Here is a 19,444-nt window from a genome sequence, read left to right on the forward strand (position 1 = left end):
GTATTCTGTAGTACTATATAGCTCACTTAGAGAAAAAACAAAATATTGTCATGTTTTATACACATAACTGTTTTATACATATAACTAAAAGAGGGGCCCTTCGAGATGATCGCCATCTCAATCATCATCATCAAACTTTGTTGATTTTGTGGGTTGCCCTCAGCCACAAGTTTACATCCCCATGAATGAGTATAACTTTGATAATATATTGGTTAATTGAATCTTCTATGTATTCATATTACCCATGAATTTATCTCTCCATGAAAGAGAAAAATTTTGGATGCCCATAAACAATGACTTGCAGTATACGCAATTAATCACCTGTAAGCTCAGCTGAAATGAAATGAGAAATAAAACATCCTGAGTTTTTCTTTATGACATTTTATTGGACGGATATCCACAACTTTACAATTCAATTCTGTAGACATAATCTGATTCTTCAAATACACAATGTCAACAATACAAAATAATGTATTACAATTTTATCACAGAATAAAGACACAGTCATATAAATAGAAGGCGTAACAGGATTTCTTCCAATACACTCTCGTAACAAGGCCTGTCTCCAGTGTAGATTTTGTACAACAATAATAAAAAAGGTTGACAGAGGGTAACTTTAAACTTCCTTTGGTGTGAAGTATAATTTCAGTCAGCAGTATTTTAACATCTGTTAGTTGTTACAATATAAGACTATAAAAAGAGTAATCAGCGGATTTCATATGAGCACCTTTCACACAAATAATGCACTTAGAATTCTCAAATGGGGAGTCATTTTCACAGAGACAGAAATAAGTAGTTCTATTTCAGACCATCCATGTTGTTGTTGGTTCAATTCCTCTAAGAGCAAAGAATGTTTCTAATTTGTTGTCGAAATCACCAGGGCGATCATTGGGAGCACGGTATCTCACAGTCATATTGTCCCCGAGGTAACGGATCAGTTGACAAGTTTCTTCAAATTTCTGTAATTTTTTCTTGTACTTTTTTCTTACGTAGTCAGAACTCTTGGGATTATATGCTGAAGACAAAAATTATGACAGAACATAATATATCTACACATATACTTGAAGTATAGCCATTATATATTAATATATATGACAATGTAAAGTATTCAAATTGTAAATTCATTGTAATTCTCAACTGCATAAGAACATGTTGCCCACAAAACATGGTCACATCCTTTGAAGCTAATGTACGAGTAAATATGTTTTGTTGTATTCATTCATTGTCTAAAATAAGATCATTAGTACACAGCATGTATGACTTTAATTCTTTCAGGAAATTGATTTCAACAAGTCAGTTTCTCACATACCTTTAAGATGATAGGCCACATACATAAGAGCTGACCGACTTGAATTAAGGAATGGGTATTTTGGTTTGAAGTTTCCGCAGGCTGTCAGAGCCTTGACCAATGCAGTGGCACAGGACTGTTCCATGTATCCCAGCATGGGGAGTCCAGTCACTGGGAGGGGCTCCTTGGGAGGGGGGAGCTTGTGGGGAAGCTTTAAATCATAATACTTCTCTGGTGTTCTAGGAGTATTACAAAATCAATATGAAAGACAATGTCTGCATGCAATTATTTGACCAATTTTCAAAAGCACATTTACAGCAGTTCTATGAAATGAAAGCAATTACTCACTTCATAAATTTGAGAAGTTTTTCTTCTGATTCACAATAGAAGAATTTTCCTCTGTACTCTGCAATGAATTCTGGTTTCCCTGGGACGATGGCTTCATATCTGTTATCACAAAGCAAAATACAGTTACAAATTGTGGCAAGACTTTTATCCAAATGTTGAACGATACCAGTACTGATCATTATTACAATACACCATAGAACTGGAATCTTTAACATGAAAGATCTGCTGCTTGTAATCACAGTACAAATGGGGGGATCACAGAACAAACCTGCAATGTCCATCCAAGAATGTGACAGGGCAATATCCTAACAACTCTATCTCCTGGGAGGCTTTTACATCTGCAGGGGTGTGTCTGTTGGGGAGGAGCTCTGGAGGGGGAAGTTTGTTGGGGGCCAGAGGGGGAACATATTTCTCTGGGTCGTCCAAAAACTTGTTCAGTTCCTTCTGACCAGCCATTTTATAATAATGTCCTGAAAAAAGCACATATTTACTGTAAACAGCTAAAAAAGACAAAAATTTCACAATTTAACAAGCAAGCAATGCATAATAAGTCAAAGCAAGATTGTATTCATTCTTCCTAACAATTATACAGACAGGTGATAAAATGGTAGCACTGATCACAAACCTCTATACTCGGCAGCATATCTGAGAGACACAGTGGTGGAGCAGTCGATGAGCTCATTCTTGTCGGCCAGGCTGACTGGACAATACTGACCAAAGTCACCCATGCGCTGCAGGAACTCGTTTGGTGTGATGCACATGTCGGCAATGGAAGCAGCTTGACCTGTACATATGTGGGACATTAAACATGGAGTGTGGTGACTTGATTCAAAAATAAAGATGTTACATTGAGCATTTTATTATTATTTCGACTTGAAAACTTTGTGGAGCTGAAAGAATTCATGAGTAAATTTTTGCTGAAAATTATAGTACATGTACTTCCATTCTAGTACATGTATTTGCCAACAAATAATTACATGTATAAACACATTAGTTAATTGCCGTTTGCTTGTTTTTTTAAAGATTTACATATGTAAGTATAACACCCACCCTCTCCTATCCTCTTTAGGTAGATCTGTATCTGTGACACACTCTTTTTGGAGATGTCGAGAGCAGCATTCCATACCCACCACTTTGATCGTTCACCACTGATCAACTTGTGATTCATGTGTTCTTTCGTGTACCATTCTTTGACAGCCCCCACCTCCTTATGGTAGGCTGCTAATTTCACAGCCAGGATCTGAGAGCTATCATGCAGAGGCAGGGTCCTACAAAAATCCCACAAACTTAAGTAACATTTACAAAATGATCAAAGGATCAATTTTTTATTTTTGTTTTAAAACAAATTCTTTGATATCAAGAAAATACAATATTTTATACATTAACTCCCATGAAAGTTTATTTTTTCCTTAATTTGTCAATTACCAGTATCCCATCCATGCAGTTATTACATTTTATTAATTGCACTACTTTATCACAATACTGGGACAGATTTACCTTGTGGGGGCAATGCGGTCCCTCATTCCCCTAACCATGATTTCTTTGCTGTCCATAATTAACTCAATGACCCTGACTGGAATAATATTACACTCGGTCATCAAGTCCACTTGTTTCTTGGTCATCGGATAGCCATCCAACACATACCTAATAGGTTAAAAAAAATTGTAAATTTGTTTTTAAATCGTTCTTTTCTTTTATATGTTTCAAAAAATAACTGGCTAGCATTGGAGAACTGGCAGTGTTAACTCACCCTCTGGTTTGACATCTCATGTCCATTAGACAGACATCTAAAGCCTGGACGGCCAGCTCGTCAGGAATGGTCAGTCCTTTGACCAGGTGCTTGGTAATGGACTTAGCTAGATCTGTTTTGGGTTGTTCAACTAGAACTCTCCTCATGGCCTCTCCAATGGACAACCTGACCAAGCCATACTCACTCACAAACCTGTTAGCCACTGCAAGTACAAAATACACAGGAAATGGAATAAACATGCATAGTTCTTATTTTATACAGAATATACAGCAGGCAGATTATTCTAAACTGTACATACAAAAAAATGTGTTCCAAAAATAAATATCAAGCAAAATGCATGCTAGGAATAATTTGTTATAAATGTAGCCACCACATACATGATGTTTTGCCTGACTTTGGTGGTCCAATGATGCTCAATCTGATTGGAACCACTGGTCTGGAGATGTTCTGTGTGAGGTACAGCATGGGGTTCTTAGAGAACTCCTCTCGAGCTGAAGGAGAGGACATGAAGTAGATATGTTGCCGATAGATACAAGGATATGTTGGAAATCCGAGTCCATTCATTGGCTGGATCACATCTCCCTCATATAACTGAAAAAAATTGAAAAAGTAGTACATCAAATACCATTCAATGGGTGATCTTTCGGCACATTACCATGTAAATAAAAAAACTATGAAGAAATTATTTAAAGCATAAATGATTCTTAAGAAATTTATAGTAAAGCTCTCCTCTCTTGAAGATAAATAAAAAGTAATTACCTTGACTGGACACCATCTGCCAAACTTGCTTGGTTGTTTATAACCAGTTTGCAGCATTTTATTGGCCAGCCTCTCATTGACGGGGTAGACCCTCTCAAACATACTATGTCTGAAGTCAATGAATGGCTTCAAGCCCTTAGACATGGAGTATCTAACAATATGTGGCTTCCTGCCAGCTTCCACTGCCACTCGTGGAACAGAGATTTCCTCTAGAGTTTCCTAAAACAAAAAAAAAAAAAAACATATACAGTTGAACTTCTGTACCTCAAATACAATGGATAAGTGAGTTGGAAATCACAATTTTTCTTTATATCCTTTAACCTCAATATCCAGTCCACAAATATCTTGAAGTGTTTTCTTGACTCCATCAAGTTCAAGATAATGAAATTTGACAGTTTTTATTTTGATTTTTTTAATAGATTTAATTTTGAAAAGACCCTAGATGTTTCCTGTTCTAAATTACACTTTCTCACTCATCCACAACAAATTACCTGTACAGCTGCGAGTTTGTTGGTGTCATTATCATACACCTCATTGAGGTCATTCCTCATTCTGTCTGTGGCATCCTCCTCTTGTTCCTCTTCCTCTTCTTCTTCTTCCTCCTCTTCCTACAGACACAAATTAAATCATAGTGTCATTACATGAAGATTGATTGATTGATTGTATTTTGTTTAATGTTCCTCTCGAGAATTTTTCACTCATATAGAGACGCCACCACTTGCCGGTAGAAAGCTGCAAATTTTGTCCTATACTCGGCACTTACGGCCATTGAGCAGTGAGGGATCTTTTTCGTGCCAGCACGCACTGTGACACAGGACCTCGGTTTATACGGTCTCATCTGAAGGACCGGTCTCCATGTCCCACAGTGGGATTCGAACCCGCGACATAAGGATCAACTCCTTACTTCGCGACTCTAGAGCAGATGCTCTAACCACTGCGCCACGCGGGCGACCATTACATGAAGAAGGGATACTGTTATTTTATTCTTATCATAAATCTGCAATAAAGTTTGGCTGACAGTCCAAGAAGAGTCTCATTATTGTATACAGGGTTATTTTTGCCCCATGTTATTTTCGATCTTTCACACTTGTAAACAAGTTTGCTCCATTTTAAATTCGCCCAGTCACAATTCTGATTAAGAAATTACACTGTTTTTTTTTTAATTCGCCCCATTTTAAATTCGCCCACCTGTGAGTAGGGCGAAAGGGGTGAAAATAAAACGGGGGTGAAAATTTCCCTGAATACAGTATTTAAGACAGTGAGTTTGACAAGGGTTACCTCAAACTCCTCGGCTAGCTGAGCTTCAATATCAACCTCCTCTTCCTCCTCCTCTGCCTCTTCTTCTTCTTCTGCCTCTTCCTCCTCATCACCATCTTCTCTGGCTGCAGCCTTCTCTGCTGCTCTCTCCTTTCTTCTCTCTTCCTGCTCCTTGAGGAGCTCCTCTCTCCTCTTCTGAATTGCTGCTTCCTACAATTTTCAACATTCCAAAATAAACATAAAAATTCAAATTCCATTGTTTCCCTCTCTCATAACAAAAATGGTGCATCATCAGATCATCAAATATTCATTCCACATACTAAACTATCGGTATAACAGTTTCTTTTCTTTGAAATTTCATACATACATGTAAATCCCACAAGAAGAAAAATGTAATTTCAAAATACATTGTATTAGCGTACACATAATTCAAGCATTAGATGTGAGATGTACATCAAAGAAGCAACAATTTTAAACACTTACCCTCTTTTTCTGAGCCTTCTCCTTCTTCTTGCGTTTCTTCTCTAATCTCCTGTCTCTCTTAACCCTCCATTTGTCAAGTTTTGGAGGAAGAAGTCGAGCGATGACGTCACTGTCCTCTACATTAAGGATGAGGGCAGAGTCGGGGAACAGCCCCATTTCTGCCATGTATTTAGCTTCCTCACTGGTTCTAGGGAATCCTTCCAGAATAAACCCAGTGGATCTGTTAAAAATAAATTTCATACAAATAAATTCCACTAAAAAGTCAAGTCTTTTTCATTTGGAAAAGTTAAAAGAAAACAAAAACGACTACTTTGATGTAAATCAACCGAATCAGATTTAAAATAAAAAATTAAGACAGCAAAATACTTTCTTATTTAGCTCAGAGTTTTTTTTTGCATCTGTCTGTATTGGCTAAATGTAAACTGGAGCTTTATTGTGTGTGCTGTAAAAATATTTTGGAGGATGAGTTATATATGCAATTGGGAAAGCAACTCACTTGAATGGCTCTTTGTTCCACCAGGCAGGTACAATTGTGTCCAGGACCTCAGCAGGGAGGGGTTCATCTGACTCCAGGTTAGCTTTAATGGCCTCCTCCTCCTCAGTAAACTCTACCTCCTCTTCTTCCTTCTCCTGTCACAAACAAAAATAGTCAGTAAGGTATCTGACAAGAAAAAGTCCACAGAAAAAAAACTAAATAACAAACAACTGAATCAATGTTAAAAGCTAACCAGTACATGAAATACTGAATCAGTATTACCCCCTGGTAATATTTGATGTGACTAACCTCTCCACCACTTTCTTTGCTGTCCGAGGGCTCAGCTGGCTTTTCCACTGGGTTTCCATCAGGATCTGTAATGGCCGCCTCATCCTCATCTTCATCTCTATCAAACAGTCATTGTATAAATTATTTCTGGTTCATTTTTCCTTTTTTTCCTCTTAAACTTACATGCATTATACAAGTATAACAAATGTCATTTATGAAAAGTTATCCTAGTCATTTTGAACCATTAGATACATGTATATAGTCTTCATGTTTCATTTTCCATTTGTTAGTGATATAAATTTTTGGCAGATAGATGATTGTCTGGTTACTACAGTTTAATACTTACGGCTCTTCTGGTTCCTCCTGGTTATCCTCCTCATACTCCGGTCCGACCTTCTTCCTGGTTTTGGCAATGATCAGTTCCTGGAGGCGATCTTTGAAGGAGATGTGGAATAGACCCATCCTCTTGGCCATCTGTCGGCCATGAAGAGATTTACCAGCACCTCTGGCTCCCAGAATCAACAGACGAATGGGAGGGGGCTATAATATAAGAACAATAATCAGATTAATTTTCATGAATATAATTTTCATACATTCTTTGACATTCTTATTGGCAGTGTTCAGTTAAAACAAAAATAATGTTATTTTAGAAAAAAAAACAAAAAACTCTCATTAGGCAAAACAATCAGAAATATTCAATGTTTCTTTCTTGTCTGAAAAATCTTCATATGAAAAAAAAAATTCACAACATCATACTGAAGTTCACAAAGTTTATACATATGACATTATCTTAAAATTTTTATTAAATTCATAGTGGCTATATGGTAACGTGATGTATGATACAAACTTCTTGTATTTATATGACATCTTCGACAAACATTTAAGCAGACCCATCCTTATGATACAAGCTTACAGAGAAGTATCAAGGATGGTCAATTTTGTCCTTATAAATGCAAAACATTTTGTTCAATAAGTTCATTATACATTATAAAACTACAGGGAATGAAAATCACTATGCTGTAAGTGTAAATTCATTATAAGTGTGTTCACTATTACTGTGTTTTACTGTTAATTCCTTTATTTACATATAATAGCTTCAAGTTCCACACAAATGCTTACATCCAGTGGTTTGTGTTTTGGGAGGAAGTCTGTGGGATTGGTGAGGAATTTTTCCCTGGCTTCATTAGTGGAGAAGTAATACACCTTCTCTCTGTACTTGGCTGATATTTCAGGGTTTCCGGGGTACAGGACAAAGTTCTCCTTCAGTGCCACAGGACAGAAGTGGTTCGTGTCTCCAAGTGGCTTCTTCTTGTTCCTGTTTGGATCTTCCTCCTTGAAAGAGAATTTATGATACATGTACAAATACTAGTCTTCAACCTTAAGCAACTGTAACTCTTAAAATTTGACTTGTTTCCTTAAAAACTTTAAATGCATTTTCTGCAAGACAGGTGACATTATTTTCCAGTTCATAAGATTTTTTTTAGTCCTCCATATGTATGTCCACAAACTGCTGAGCAGTTTTTATTTTGGAAGATTTTATTCTAATTTCTTAGATTTTCAGATGGAAATTTGAGTTTTGAAGTCAAGTTATCTCCCTTTGACTGACCTCTTCGCCTCCTTCCTCTTCCTCTTCTTCAGCTGCTGCAGCATCAGCCTCCATATCTTCTTCTTCCTCATCCACATCAGCTCCCTGATACTCCCAACCAGAGTACAGGAATGGTCCTGTAATCAAATGTAATCAAAATGTTATCACAACATAATATTGTAATAGTAGCCTCCCAGAACATTCAAAGAGTCCTCACACAGTCTTGTAATCAAATGTAATCGGTATAATAATGTAAAAAAAATCACCTGTCAAAGTAGATGAATGGTCCAGTATTCAAATGCAATCAATGTACCATTATTCAAATGCAATCAATGTACCACAGTATAATAGTACAAGTAATTTACCACAGAACAGAAAATGGTCCTATGGACAAATGTAATTACTATGTAACATATGAGTACATGAACGGAGATGATATATGTGCTTTAAGAGTTGTTCACAACAGAGAACTTACTCTCCACATTTTCTATGGACTCCTTGTACACCTCTTCGACAGACTTATCCTCGGCCTCGATAGCTATAGGCTCCATGCTGCTTCCTCCAGCTAGAGTAGCCAGAACATTCTGGAATTCCCTGTCAAACTCCTTCCTCTTCTCTTTGAATTCCTCAATTTCTGGTCCTGTTGGAAGTTTCTGAAAAGAAAAAAAATAGCAATTTTATTTTTTGCATGAAGAATTTCCACTTTGTAGCAATTATAACAATTTTCATTTATATGCTTTACAAAACACAACAATCAAACCTCTTTTCCACCAGATCTAAGAAAATTGTTAATAATAATAAGATCCCAGCGTAGTCTTATACTCACATTTTCATCCTCCTGTATCTTGACCTTTGACCCCTCCTCCTCCCCTATGCTGGATGGGGCGGGGTCACTGGTCTTTGTGGTCTCTACTTCTGATTTTTGTTCTTCCTCCTCCTCTGTTAAAACATGACATTGATACAATGAAGTGTAAAATATGTAATAAAGAGTAGAGATCTAAAATCTATAAAAAAATCTCAATAAGTAAATACTGCCAACAGACTTAGCTTCTCAAACTTTGCAATGTAATAAAATTATGAGCACAACATTTTCATTTTGTGATTTTAGAATAACTACTATTAATTTGTATTTGCAAATTTTCATGTGAGAAAGACAATAATATAAAAAAAATTCATATGGAAAAAAATGTGAATAAGTAGCTAGGGTATATATCTGAAAGAAGAAAAATTAATAACTGGGACAGATTTATGTATATATTGTGGGTTAGAGACATTTTTAGTCATCTATGACTTGTAGTTAATAAGAGTATTCTTTCAATGAAAGACAACTCATTAAATGCAGAGCATATGTTGGTGAAAACAAGCCAATTAATTCATAAATCTATGTTGAAAGGATGAATCATAAACCAACTTTGAATAAAGAAATCTATGTAAAATAAAGAAATATATGTAAAATAATGAAATATATGTAAAATTCTTTCCTATGCTCATAGTTATTTGTCATAAAAAATGAATTCTGGAACAAACAGAAGATTGATTCATAAGAAATTCAATATTTACCAAAAATGTCTGCAAAATTTGAGTGGTTTAAGGTAGACAAAAAATAATTTTATTAATTTTTTTTTAATTACATAATTTTTAAAATATTTCAACAAACTTTCAAGACATTGATTTTTTTTTTTTTTAATATATATACATATATATATAATTTAATATCAAAAATGTGGAAGTTCATCACAATATTGAATCAGTAAATATATGAATTGATTAAAGTTATATAGTACTGAAATGTGCAATATACATCTTTTACACCTAAAAAGTGCAAAGAGATAAAATATAAGATCCTGAAATATAGCATGCAAAAAAGTCAACACATGCTAAAAGCAGGGGTTTAAAACTAACAGAAAGTGTAAAGTATTGATATACATGTAATGGAATATAATACATATATCTACAATTGAAATATACATAGTGAAGCATAAATACAAAGCACTAAGAATTTTTGTGAGAACATAAGCTAGTATGAAATAAAAGTATGATAACCAGACACAAACCTGAAGATGAAACTGATGGTGAGGGAGAACTCATATCTACCAATGCAAGTTTATGCTTCTATGAATGCAATTTTTACATTCTGATAAACACAATGAAGTTTATACAATCTTACTACAATCTTACTACACCACAACACATAGCATGATAGCAGAATTTTATCTATGAAATACCATTCCCACTAACAGTTGTTAACTAGCACCCATGCTTTTATTGATTCTACTAGCTCTATAACTTTATAAAAATTCCACAAAAAACACTTCCATAATGATACCAATAGGGTTAACTCCCCTTACACAATACACAGCACACAACACCAGAGGGCACATTTACAGTGAGAGGACCAACAGTGAGGAGTGGACAGTGGGGTTACCTTTAGGAGGTTCAGCTGTCTCCTCCTGTTCTGGCTCCTCAGTCTTCTCCTCGACTTCTTCTTCCTCGCCCTCCTCAGCCGTCTCACCTAAATTTCAGAAATGGTGCCAAGTCTATGTAGTGGTGACACACAGTGGCAATAAATTCAAGCTATTTTCTGTATCCTGGTGATAAACACTTTGTCTAATGAACAGTAGTAAATGTAATTTTTTTTTTAATGTAAGCCACACATGCTCTGGTTTGAATCACCGTGCATCAGCATTCAGCAAAATTCATGTGGTGAAATTTCACTTCACACATGTTGACATGATGAATCTGATGAGGCAAGATATCTTGTTCATGTTTATAGAAATCTTGATGTCATGATAGCAATGAAATTATTCCTCAATGATTCTATTTGTGAACATGAAATGGATAATATGATATGAAGATGATCAAGGAAGATAACTCACCACCTTCCTCGCCCTCTTCCTCAGCAAGTTTCCTCAATCTCTCTTCTTCTGCTGCCTTCCTCGCTGCTTCTTCAGCTGCTTTTCTCTCTTCTTCCTCCCTCCTTCTTAATATTAAAAAATATCTTGAATATTCAACCAATAATCTACCATTTCTTTAACTTTAATAACTTTCATTTATTTTTCTTGTTCCTTTACAACTGTTTTCAGGGCATTATTAATCAGAACATTCTCAAATATTTTAGATACTTTCTCAATTGATTGAGGAGAATTTGGATTGCACCTCTAATCCGACAAATCTTAATGAACTCCTCCCTGCCTACCTCCTTTCTTCCTCAATGGCCCTCCTTTTGCGCTCCTCCTCCTCTTTGCGAGCCTTTATCTTTGCGTCAATCTCCTCCTTGTTCATCTGATAGAAGCGCCTGATCAGAAACTCGCTGTTCTCCTTGTCTTGTAGCAGAATGATGTCATCAGGCATCACATTCTTCTCTATACACATGTTCATCTGGTCTCTGGTCTTTGGGAAGTTATCCAAAACCCATCCACCATGTCTATACAAAGAATTTTGATAGATTTTAAAAGAAAATTTGTCCTTCAAATTCAACAAAATATCAGTGCAAAAGAAAGCACCAAATAATACAGGTTTTGAAGAGGGTATTTAATAATGAAACATAAATCTCTGTGATATAATATAAATGAATTCAAAACTTCTCCATAAAAAACAAAACAAAAAAAACCCCCAATGATTTATCAAAATTCTAAGCAGGAAAAATATCTCTTTACACTTACATAGGTCCATCTGGGGTCTTTTCTCTGAGTTCTTTTTCTGCATCTTTAATTGCCACTTCCAGAACCTCAATATATGCCTCTGGGGGGAGGGTGATCTGATGTTCCTCTGCCAGCTTAATAGCGGCCTCTACCATGGTGATGACCTCTGGGTGGGTCTCGTCGACTTCAGGGGCTGGAGGAGGGGCTGGAGGCTCCGTGGAGGAGGTGACCTCGGATTTCTCCTCAGTCTTTGTTTCCTCTGCTTTCTCTTCACCGCCCTCTTCACCGGATTTCTCCTCTTCTTCTTCTGTTATGTCCAAAAATATAATGTTGTGTTACGTTTTGAAATCTAAGATGAATTTTTGGTTCATAAGTCTTAAACTCTAAAAAATCTAAACATACGTGGGAATGACAGAAATCACAATTTATCTGGGCATTTATTTTTCTGGCTGAAAAAATAAACATCACAAAGTTGTTAAAAAAGGGACCTTTAGTGGAGAAAAAATTAGTATGAAGTATTTTGTTAATACATTGAATTTCAAGCTAAGCTTTAAATATTACCTTAGCATTTGTTAGCATTCTCAACGTAATAAACAAGCTGGTAAAATTGTTAATTATCAATAAGTAACTGGCAGAATGGGTTATCTTTCCAGGAGAAGCAATATACTGGCAAGCAGAATCCTTGATTAAAAAAAGATATTAAAACAGCTCATTTACAAAGCTGTCAACCACACAAGGATTGTAACTAGCTGTGGTTACATTTGTAAGAGTTAATATGTTCAAATCTGCATACCTTTAAAACACTAGAATTTGAATCATTTACTGTATAGGGGGAAAATAACTAGTGGTGTGCATTTTTGCTATATTCATTCCATCAATAAATCACAAATACAAAAAAGTAGATAATTTATATGCTTAAAAAGTCACTATATAAGTACTAGTAATATTTACTAGTTGCCCAATTTCAAACACCTGAGATTGTAGGTGCCAAAAGGAAAAATATATACACCTGAATATTTTAACCCCTATACAGTAAATTTAGCAGAATGGAAAGAAACAGTTTTTCCCAGAATAAAAAGAACTGCCACCAATTCTGGAACAAGGCTGAAGGAAATAAGAAAGCGGTTAATAACCAACAGTAGCAGGAACAAGGCGGTTTATAGTTAAGCCCAAAAACACTACAAGTTCCTAGCCAGATCTGCCGACCTTTGACCTCCTTAGACTCCGCCCCTTCCTCAGGTTTAGTCTCTTCTGGAGGAGATTCCTCACTTTTTTCCTCACCCTCTTTGACCATGCTGGTATCAGTAGCACTAGGATCTGGTCAGAAAAACAAACTCTGTTACAGTAAAAACAGGTGAGATTGTGTCAAGTTACAGCCAGGTGCAAACTCTTGTCTCAAGAAGAGACTTTGTTTTAAATGATTAACTGTCAAATAAACATGATTCTATTATAGTTCTTGAAGAAAAATATACATGTTTATTAATATACACACAAGCTAAATTTAAAAAAAATTGTAAAAGTATGATAGCATTCAAAATCACATGCATGCATGAATTCAAAAACAGCTCAGAAATAATTGAAAACTGCAAATGCAAGTTTAATGATATTTTCCTGAAACAAACACAAAAATTAAAGATTGAATTTTAATTAGTAAACAAACATTTTATTTTCCTGAATTCAAGCTATAATACCCATAAAATCATCATCTGAGTCTGAAATAATTTCATTTTGTACATCTTAGATTTGATCATTACTTCATGAAAGAGCTTAATTACATAAATCTATAATTAATGTCACCAAGAATCTTATGCATTCAAGATGCGTACTAGCAGTGCTAAGTTTAGAGATCATTTATGAAGAAGTGAACAAGTTAAATATAATGCTATAAGAGAGTTGCAGTGTACTAAATTTCTAGCCCAATTGTCTTAACAGGAAAAAAAGCAAAGTAATATCTTTAATGTTGGAAGAAAATTTGGAAATTAAAAAATCATTACACATTATAAAATTTTGACAGACTGTAGAAATTTTAGCAGAAAAAGGGTTTAAAATATTCTAAATTCTAAGCTTCAAGTAGTACTGATAGAATATTAATGTAAATTGAGGATATATATAGAAGTAAATGAAGAGGAAGAGGGGAGGTAACTACAGAATTTTTCTCACCTTCCTCTTTTTCATCACCACTCTTGCCTTCTTCATCTAATCAGAGGCAAACAAATGTTTTACTTAATACAGCTTTGTGTACAACAAATAAAAAATGTCTATTGGGAGGTATGCATGCAAGTGTATAGCCTTAAATATTAGAGGTATTACAATTTAATTTTTCAATTTAAACAATTCATGTAAAAGATTTCTTTACTATAGATTATTTTTTATATGCTACTTGTTCAGATTTTCAACGGATTCTTTAATATGATTTAAAAGTAATTAAAAAGTAGACTTAAAATATAGAGAAACCCATGATCATTCTTCTAAGAGTAAAATTAATGGAAATAATGATCTGTCATCAGAAATTTGGTCTATGAAGAAAGGACCTTAGTACTATAGCGATTGAAATGGATAAGGCAAAAATTTAATGGATGACAAAGTCATACAATGAGGAGAGAATGAAGACAGATCATGCAGTGAGGACAGATCATGCAGTGATCGAGGACAGATACATGCAGTGAGGAGATAGATTTGAGAATTGGTTTGTGTAGTAAGTACAGTCATGCATTGAGGACAGATAGATTTGAGGATTTAGATGTGAGGATAGTCATGCATTGAGGACAGAGGACACTAGCTTTATAGAGTTGTCTACCTTCCTCAGCTTCCTCCTCAGCCTGTTGTGCAGCAAGTTCTGCTGCCGCTGCCTCTGTAAACAGCAGGTCAAGGTCAAACATTTAAGCCAAGTTTGTTGTCATAATACATTGTGTCAATAAATAACACACATGTAGATCAAACATCTATTTATATCCCTTATACCTCTATAACATACAAAACGTTATGCATTTCACAAGCAAGATTTCTCTGTTGTATAGATTTGTAAGATCCCCTTACCTTCTGCTTCTCTTGCAGCCTGCTCTGCCTCCATTTTCTCTTTGATCTTCATTTTGACAGTGGAGATGGCATTTTCTGTTGCCTCCTTCTTCTGCTCATCAATGTACTTCTTCTTCTCTTCTTCCATCTTTGGTTTCATCAGAACGTCCATATCCAAAACCTAAAGTAAAAATGCTTACCGGTACTCTACTGCAACAAGACAGTATTGTGAGAAAGTAAAATCGGGGTGGGGGGGGGGGGGGATTACATCTTTACCAATGAAGATGGCTACTTTGCATCAATTTATGACACAATCACATTCAAATCTTGAAGACATTCCTGCCTTGCTCAGTCTGATTTAACAAGATTTAAAGTGAAAGGCTCTCATTTAATGTTTTACTGAGATATTGAATACATTAAATACTAACCTTTGCTCCATACTTCTGTGCCAAGAGGTGTGCTAGTGTGGTTTTTCCTACAAGAGGGGGACCTAAAATGGCTATTTTACAAGGTGGCCTGGGTTGTGGGGCCATCAAGTATGGACGAGGATTCTTTAAAAATTTCTCCATTGCTTCTGCACTTGACAAAACATATATCTTGTCCAAAAAGCTGAAAACACAACAATAACATATAAAACAAATGGAAAAGTTAACAAGAAACATTTTTTTGTCTATGCAATTTTTTTTTCAGCTGTTTATACCTGACAGCAAATTCTGGTTTGCCAGGAGTTATATCCCCTTCATAAAGAGCTACAGGACAATTTCTCAACCAGCGGCTTCTCCTCCATCTAAACCTAGGGGCCACCATCTGCTTAGGTGCAAGTGTCCTCATTAACTCATCCGTCTCAATTTCCTCCGGGATTTCGTCATCCTCAGGATCCTGTAGCCTGACAGGTACAGCAGCTGGTCTCAGGACAAAGCAGTTCAATCGCGAGAGCAATTGCTGCAAAATATTATAACAGTAAGTTATTATACTGATACCTATACTGTCAGTATACTTATATTTATGAAGGAACAATGTTCATTTGTCTACATACACACTTTACAGTGTACAAATTAATATAAGTTAATCACTTACAGAAACATAACTTTAAAAGAAAACAAAAACTTCAATTACCCTAAACAGTGTTGGAATGGTTTGATTTCCATCCATTTCAATAAGATATTGCTGATCATGGTCTGCCATGTAATCCTAAAAAGATATTCATGATGAATCAACGTTAAATGCATGCAATAAGCCCATTTTCCAGTACATACATGTATAATATATTGACATGCACAGGTAGCTATGCTAAATTATGAAGCCTTACCTCTAAGAGTCGCAGCATTTTATTTTTATATTTGGAGATGTTTCCTTTAGCTTGCTCCTCCAAATCTTCAGGTCGCCTCAGTAGTCTCTCCAGCACATCGGGAGGAAGTTCTGATGCAAATTCACCGTCCTGTTATAAAACATGGATATATCATAGTATACACAGATTCTGACCCAGCAATTGTTATCAGTTCACAAAGACATCATCAGAAAACCTGACACAAATTGACCCCTGACCTCTGGTGTGGCCTCCTCTGCATCCTCTTCCTCCTCCTCCTCTCCTTCTTCTTCTCCTTCCTCCTTAATCTATCAACATTACATAATAACATTACCACTGTATCGATTAACAGTTTATTAATGCCACAAGTTATCCTTTTAATTAGTTGTGGTTTTTAACCTTTTTAGTTTTTTTCTTTTCCACATATATGTACATGTATGTCCTATTAGTTTAAAGCATTTAAACACACCATTACTGCTATTTTTATCAACAGGCATGCAGTAAGTTTGTTAGAAGAAATATACAACTTAAATGCCTGAAATCACTTATCATGTAGATAAACTCATATATCATAATTGATGTTGCTAATATTTCAGTAGTTAATGTTTGTATTTGCATTCTATTTCATGCATTAACAATCAAATTAATTTTGTCAATCACACAAGTTGTTGTGGGGCTTGTTTTTTTTATGGGTTATTAGACATACAATATTTCTTAGCTTAAAAATAGCTGTGTGTAATGATGTACACACAAAGTTAACTGACGACTACTTTGGTATATCTACGTATACATTATCTTGATCTGCATGCAGATACTTACTTCTTTGGCAGGTTCTAACTGATATTACCAAATAATTCAATAAAAAAATTAAAAACAAATGGGAATTGATGTGCTGAAATAGTGATACATTTGTGTAAAATGAATCCTAAACATGAATGAATACTCCCAGAGAATATGTGCAGCATGACATATTTGAAGTATTTTAATAAAGTGCATGTATTTCTGACCTCTTTGACTGGTTTTTCTGGGTTGTAAACATCCTCAGTGAAGATTTCTCCTGTCATGGGATCAATTTTCTGACCTATTCTCCTCTTCTCCAAATCATGATCAGGGATCTATAAATCATTTTGTAATCCAGGTTAGGATTCTTAACCCTTTAACCCCACTAAACAATTAAATAGTTTACCATATTGTTTTTAAAATAAATTGTAAAAATGTGAACCTTGATGTTAATGATAAAATCAGGCTTGAGTTTCCAATTCTTCACAAGTTCAATTTGGTCTTTTATGGAAAGGTTTTCCTCAGATAGGCAGGGGAAATCATCAAGCACATAACCTGTGAATGAAGTGCAATGGTGAACATTGACCAGCAGTGATAACATGCAGATATCTAAAGCTGGAGACAAGTGTCTAGTCATTATGTTGTGCTTTGTGTGCAACTACTAATTCCAACTCAATTTTTGAAATCAAATTTAAAAAAAAGGAATTCCTTTTCTTTCATCCTCACTCTTCAAAACATCGTCACTAAGCAGAACACCGAAAGTCACATTTACAGCTTCATTGTACAGAATATCAGAGTCACATTTACACTACAATACATATGATAATAAATAACAACAAAGAGCTAAGACATGTGTAAGAACATGTGTTAGAATCATATCTTACCATGATGAGTGACCTCTGGGGAGTGGATTTTTTCCTCGATCATTTTAATTACCATCTCCTCAGGAATTGCCTCTCCTCTTACAAGAATTTCTTGGCATTTATTGCCTGTTTCAGTCATCATGTGTATATGCTGGTTGATCAAATCCGTAGCTGAAATAAAATCATATATTATGTCCTCAAGTAATAAAATTAAAAAAAATTAAAGAGTATTGCAAAAAGATAGTGTTGCAATTTATTTTCATAAAATGTGCTTCTTACGATTAATCAGTTCACATTTCCATTCTGAAGCAAGTCTTCTAGCCAGGCTTGTTTTTCCAGACCCTGGTTTTCCAATTATAATGAAACATGTTGGTTTGGAATGCAGGAATCTAAGTTCCGTCTGTAAAAAAAAAAGGAGACACTGAACTATTTCATTGGAATCTTACTAAATTATTAATTACATTTTCAGACTTATGCACTCATTAACAACATGCAATCTTTTGACATAAATGTATATCACATAATACATACCTCATCCTCATTATAGGGATCAATCATTAACTCCTTGTCCTGTAAAAGAGCATCAAGATCTGACTCTGTTGTTTGTTTGGTCTGATCAACACTGACTCCTTCCATATTTATGACCTTTGGGTCCTTTTGACTTGTTCCACCTTCATCTGTCAAGCCAGATGGCGACTTAAAAAAGAAAATATTTCTAAATTCATTCTTATTATAAATAATAGACTATAAATACATTGGGTGATAGTTTTAGCACAGGGTTTTGCAAGAAAGTACATTTTAAAAGAAAGTTGCAAAATTGAGCAAATCCAAACAATTTGTCATTCATAATGATAACTCCTGTCTACATTCTTTGACCATAACTATGCTCATAGTAACTTAGTTTGTCTAATTAACTCATTAAAAGCAAAATCCAGTACACACAGAGAAAGTCAAGTAGCATTTTAAAAAATGAACATTGATTTTCTGCAAAATGCAAATTGTCGGAAAATTTTGCAAATCCTGAAAAATCCAGTTTATTGCAATGCACTAACTATATGTTTCAAAACATGTACTTTGGGAGCATAGTAATATCAACATCGATATATATCAAATATCACGATATATCTCTAATTATTGTGTATGGAAATGTGTGCCTTATTATCGACAGTTCTTGAGTTTATTCACATTTTTGATGTAAATCGTTATTATTGAAAAAAGTGACAAAACAATATTATATTTATCAGTTTATAAACAGGAACAAAAAGATTTATCATATGCAAGTCCCTACCTCTGTTTTGTCCGCCATCGTTGTTGGTATCTAAGGAAGTTCGTGAAACTCCGTAACCGGAACCTTTGGATCGTTAAACCCGAAATGGTTTTCTTTCTTGTTCGCAAATATCTTCCAAATAAATATATGTGTAAATTGAATATATTGTAGCATTTACGAAAAACATAATAAGCAAATATAATGGTCAACAAGAAATAAGAAATCCTTAAACAATTTTAGGTAACGTTAACCATTCGGTTTTCTCATTTATGCGCGTCAGCTTATTTCCTGTGTTGACATACGCTACTATTCCACATTGTGCATTTGTAGTGAATTTGA

The 19,444-nt window shown here is 35.0% G+C and overlaps 1 protein-coding gene across 6 annotated transcripts; it reads right to left on the reverse strand.

Moving 5' to 3' along the window:
- Window positions 1–361: 361 nt before the first annotated feature.
- LOC133185474 (adenylate kinase 9-like) lies at window positions 362–19,147 on the reverse strand. Of its 6 annotated transcripts, XM_061320716.1 has the most exons (40): window positions 19,127–19,147; window positions 18,370–18,534; window positions 18,118–18,238; window positions 17,860–18,009; window positions 17,418–17,530; window positions 17,203–17,310; window positions 16,435–16,503; window positions 16,199–16,327; window positions 16,006–16,080; window positions 15,590–15,831; window positions 15,318–15,498; window positions 14,911–15,070; window positions 14,672–14,725; window positions 14,035–14,070; window positions 13,081–13,191; window positions 11,896–12,181; window positions 11,430–11,657; window positions 11,110–11,213; window positions 10,659–10,745; window positions 10,288–10,323; window positions 9,060–9,172; window positions 8,709–8,886; window positions 8,255–8,370; window positions 7,768–7,980; window positions 6,995–7,188; window positions 6,670–6,766; window positions 6,382–6,515; window positions 5,886–6,105; window positions 5,424–5,612; window positions 4,637–4,753; window positions 4,146–4,364; window positions 3,764–3,977; window positions 3,387–3,588; window positions 3,134–3,280; window positions 2,687–2,904; window positions 2,262–2,420; window positions 1,905–2,106; window positions 1,637–1,735; window positions 1,310–1,527; window positions 362–1,015 (listed from the first exon to the last, which is right to left on the reverse strand). In XM_061320716.1, the coding sequence occupies exons 1-40, from the start codon at window positions 19,142–19,144 to the stop codon at window positions 804–806; spliced, it is 5,934 nt and encodes a 1,977-aa protein (XP_061176700.1). In that variant the 5' UTR covers window positions 19,145–19,147; the 3' UTR covers window positions 362–803. The 6 variants fall into 6 exon arrangements, with proteins under 6 accessions (XP_061176700.1, XP_061176702.1, XP_061176704.1 ...); XM_061320718.1 differs by lacking the exon at window positions 14,035–14,070; XM_061320720.1 differs by lacking the exon at window positions 13,081–13,191.
- Window positions 19,148–19,444: the final 297 nt, after the last annotated feature.

Source organism: Saccostrea echinata, unplaced genomic scaffold (assembly GCF_033153115.1).
Source record: "Saccostrea echinata isolate AGI-Se365-2 ecotype Australia unplaced genomic scaffold, CSIRO_AGI_Sech_v1 ptg000012l, whole genome shotgun sequence".
NCBI classification, from domain to species: Eukaryota; Metazoa; Mollusca; class Bivalvia; order Ostreida; family Ostreidae; genus Saccostrea; species Saccostrea echinata.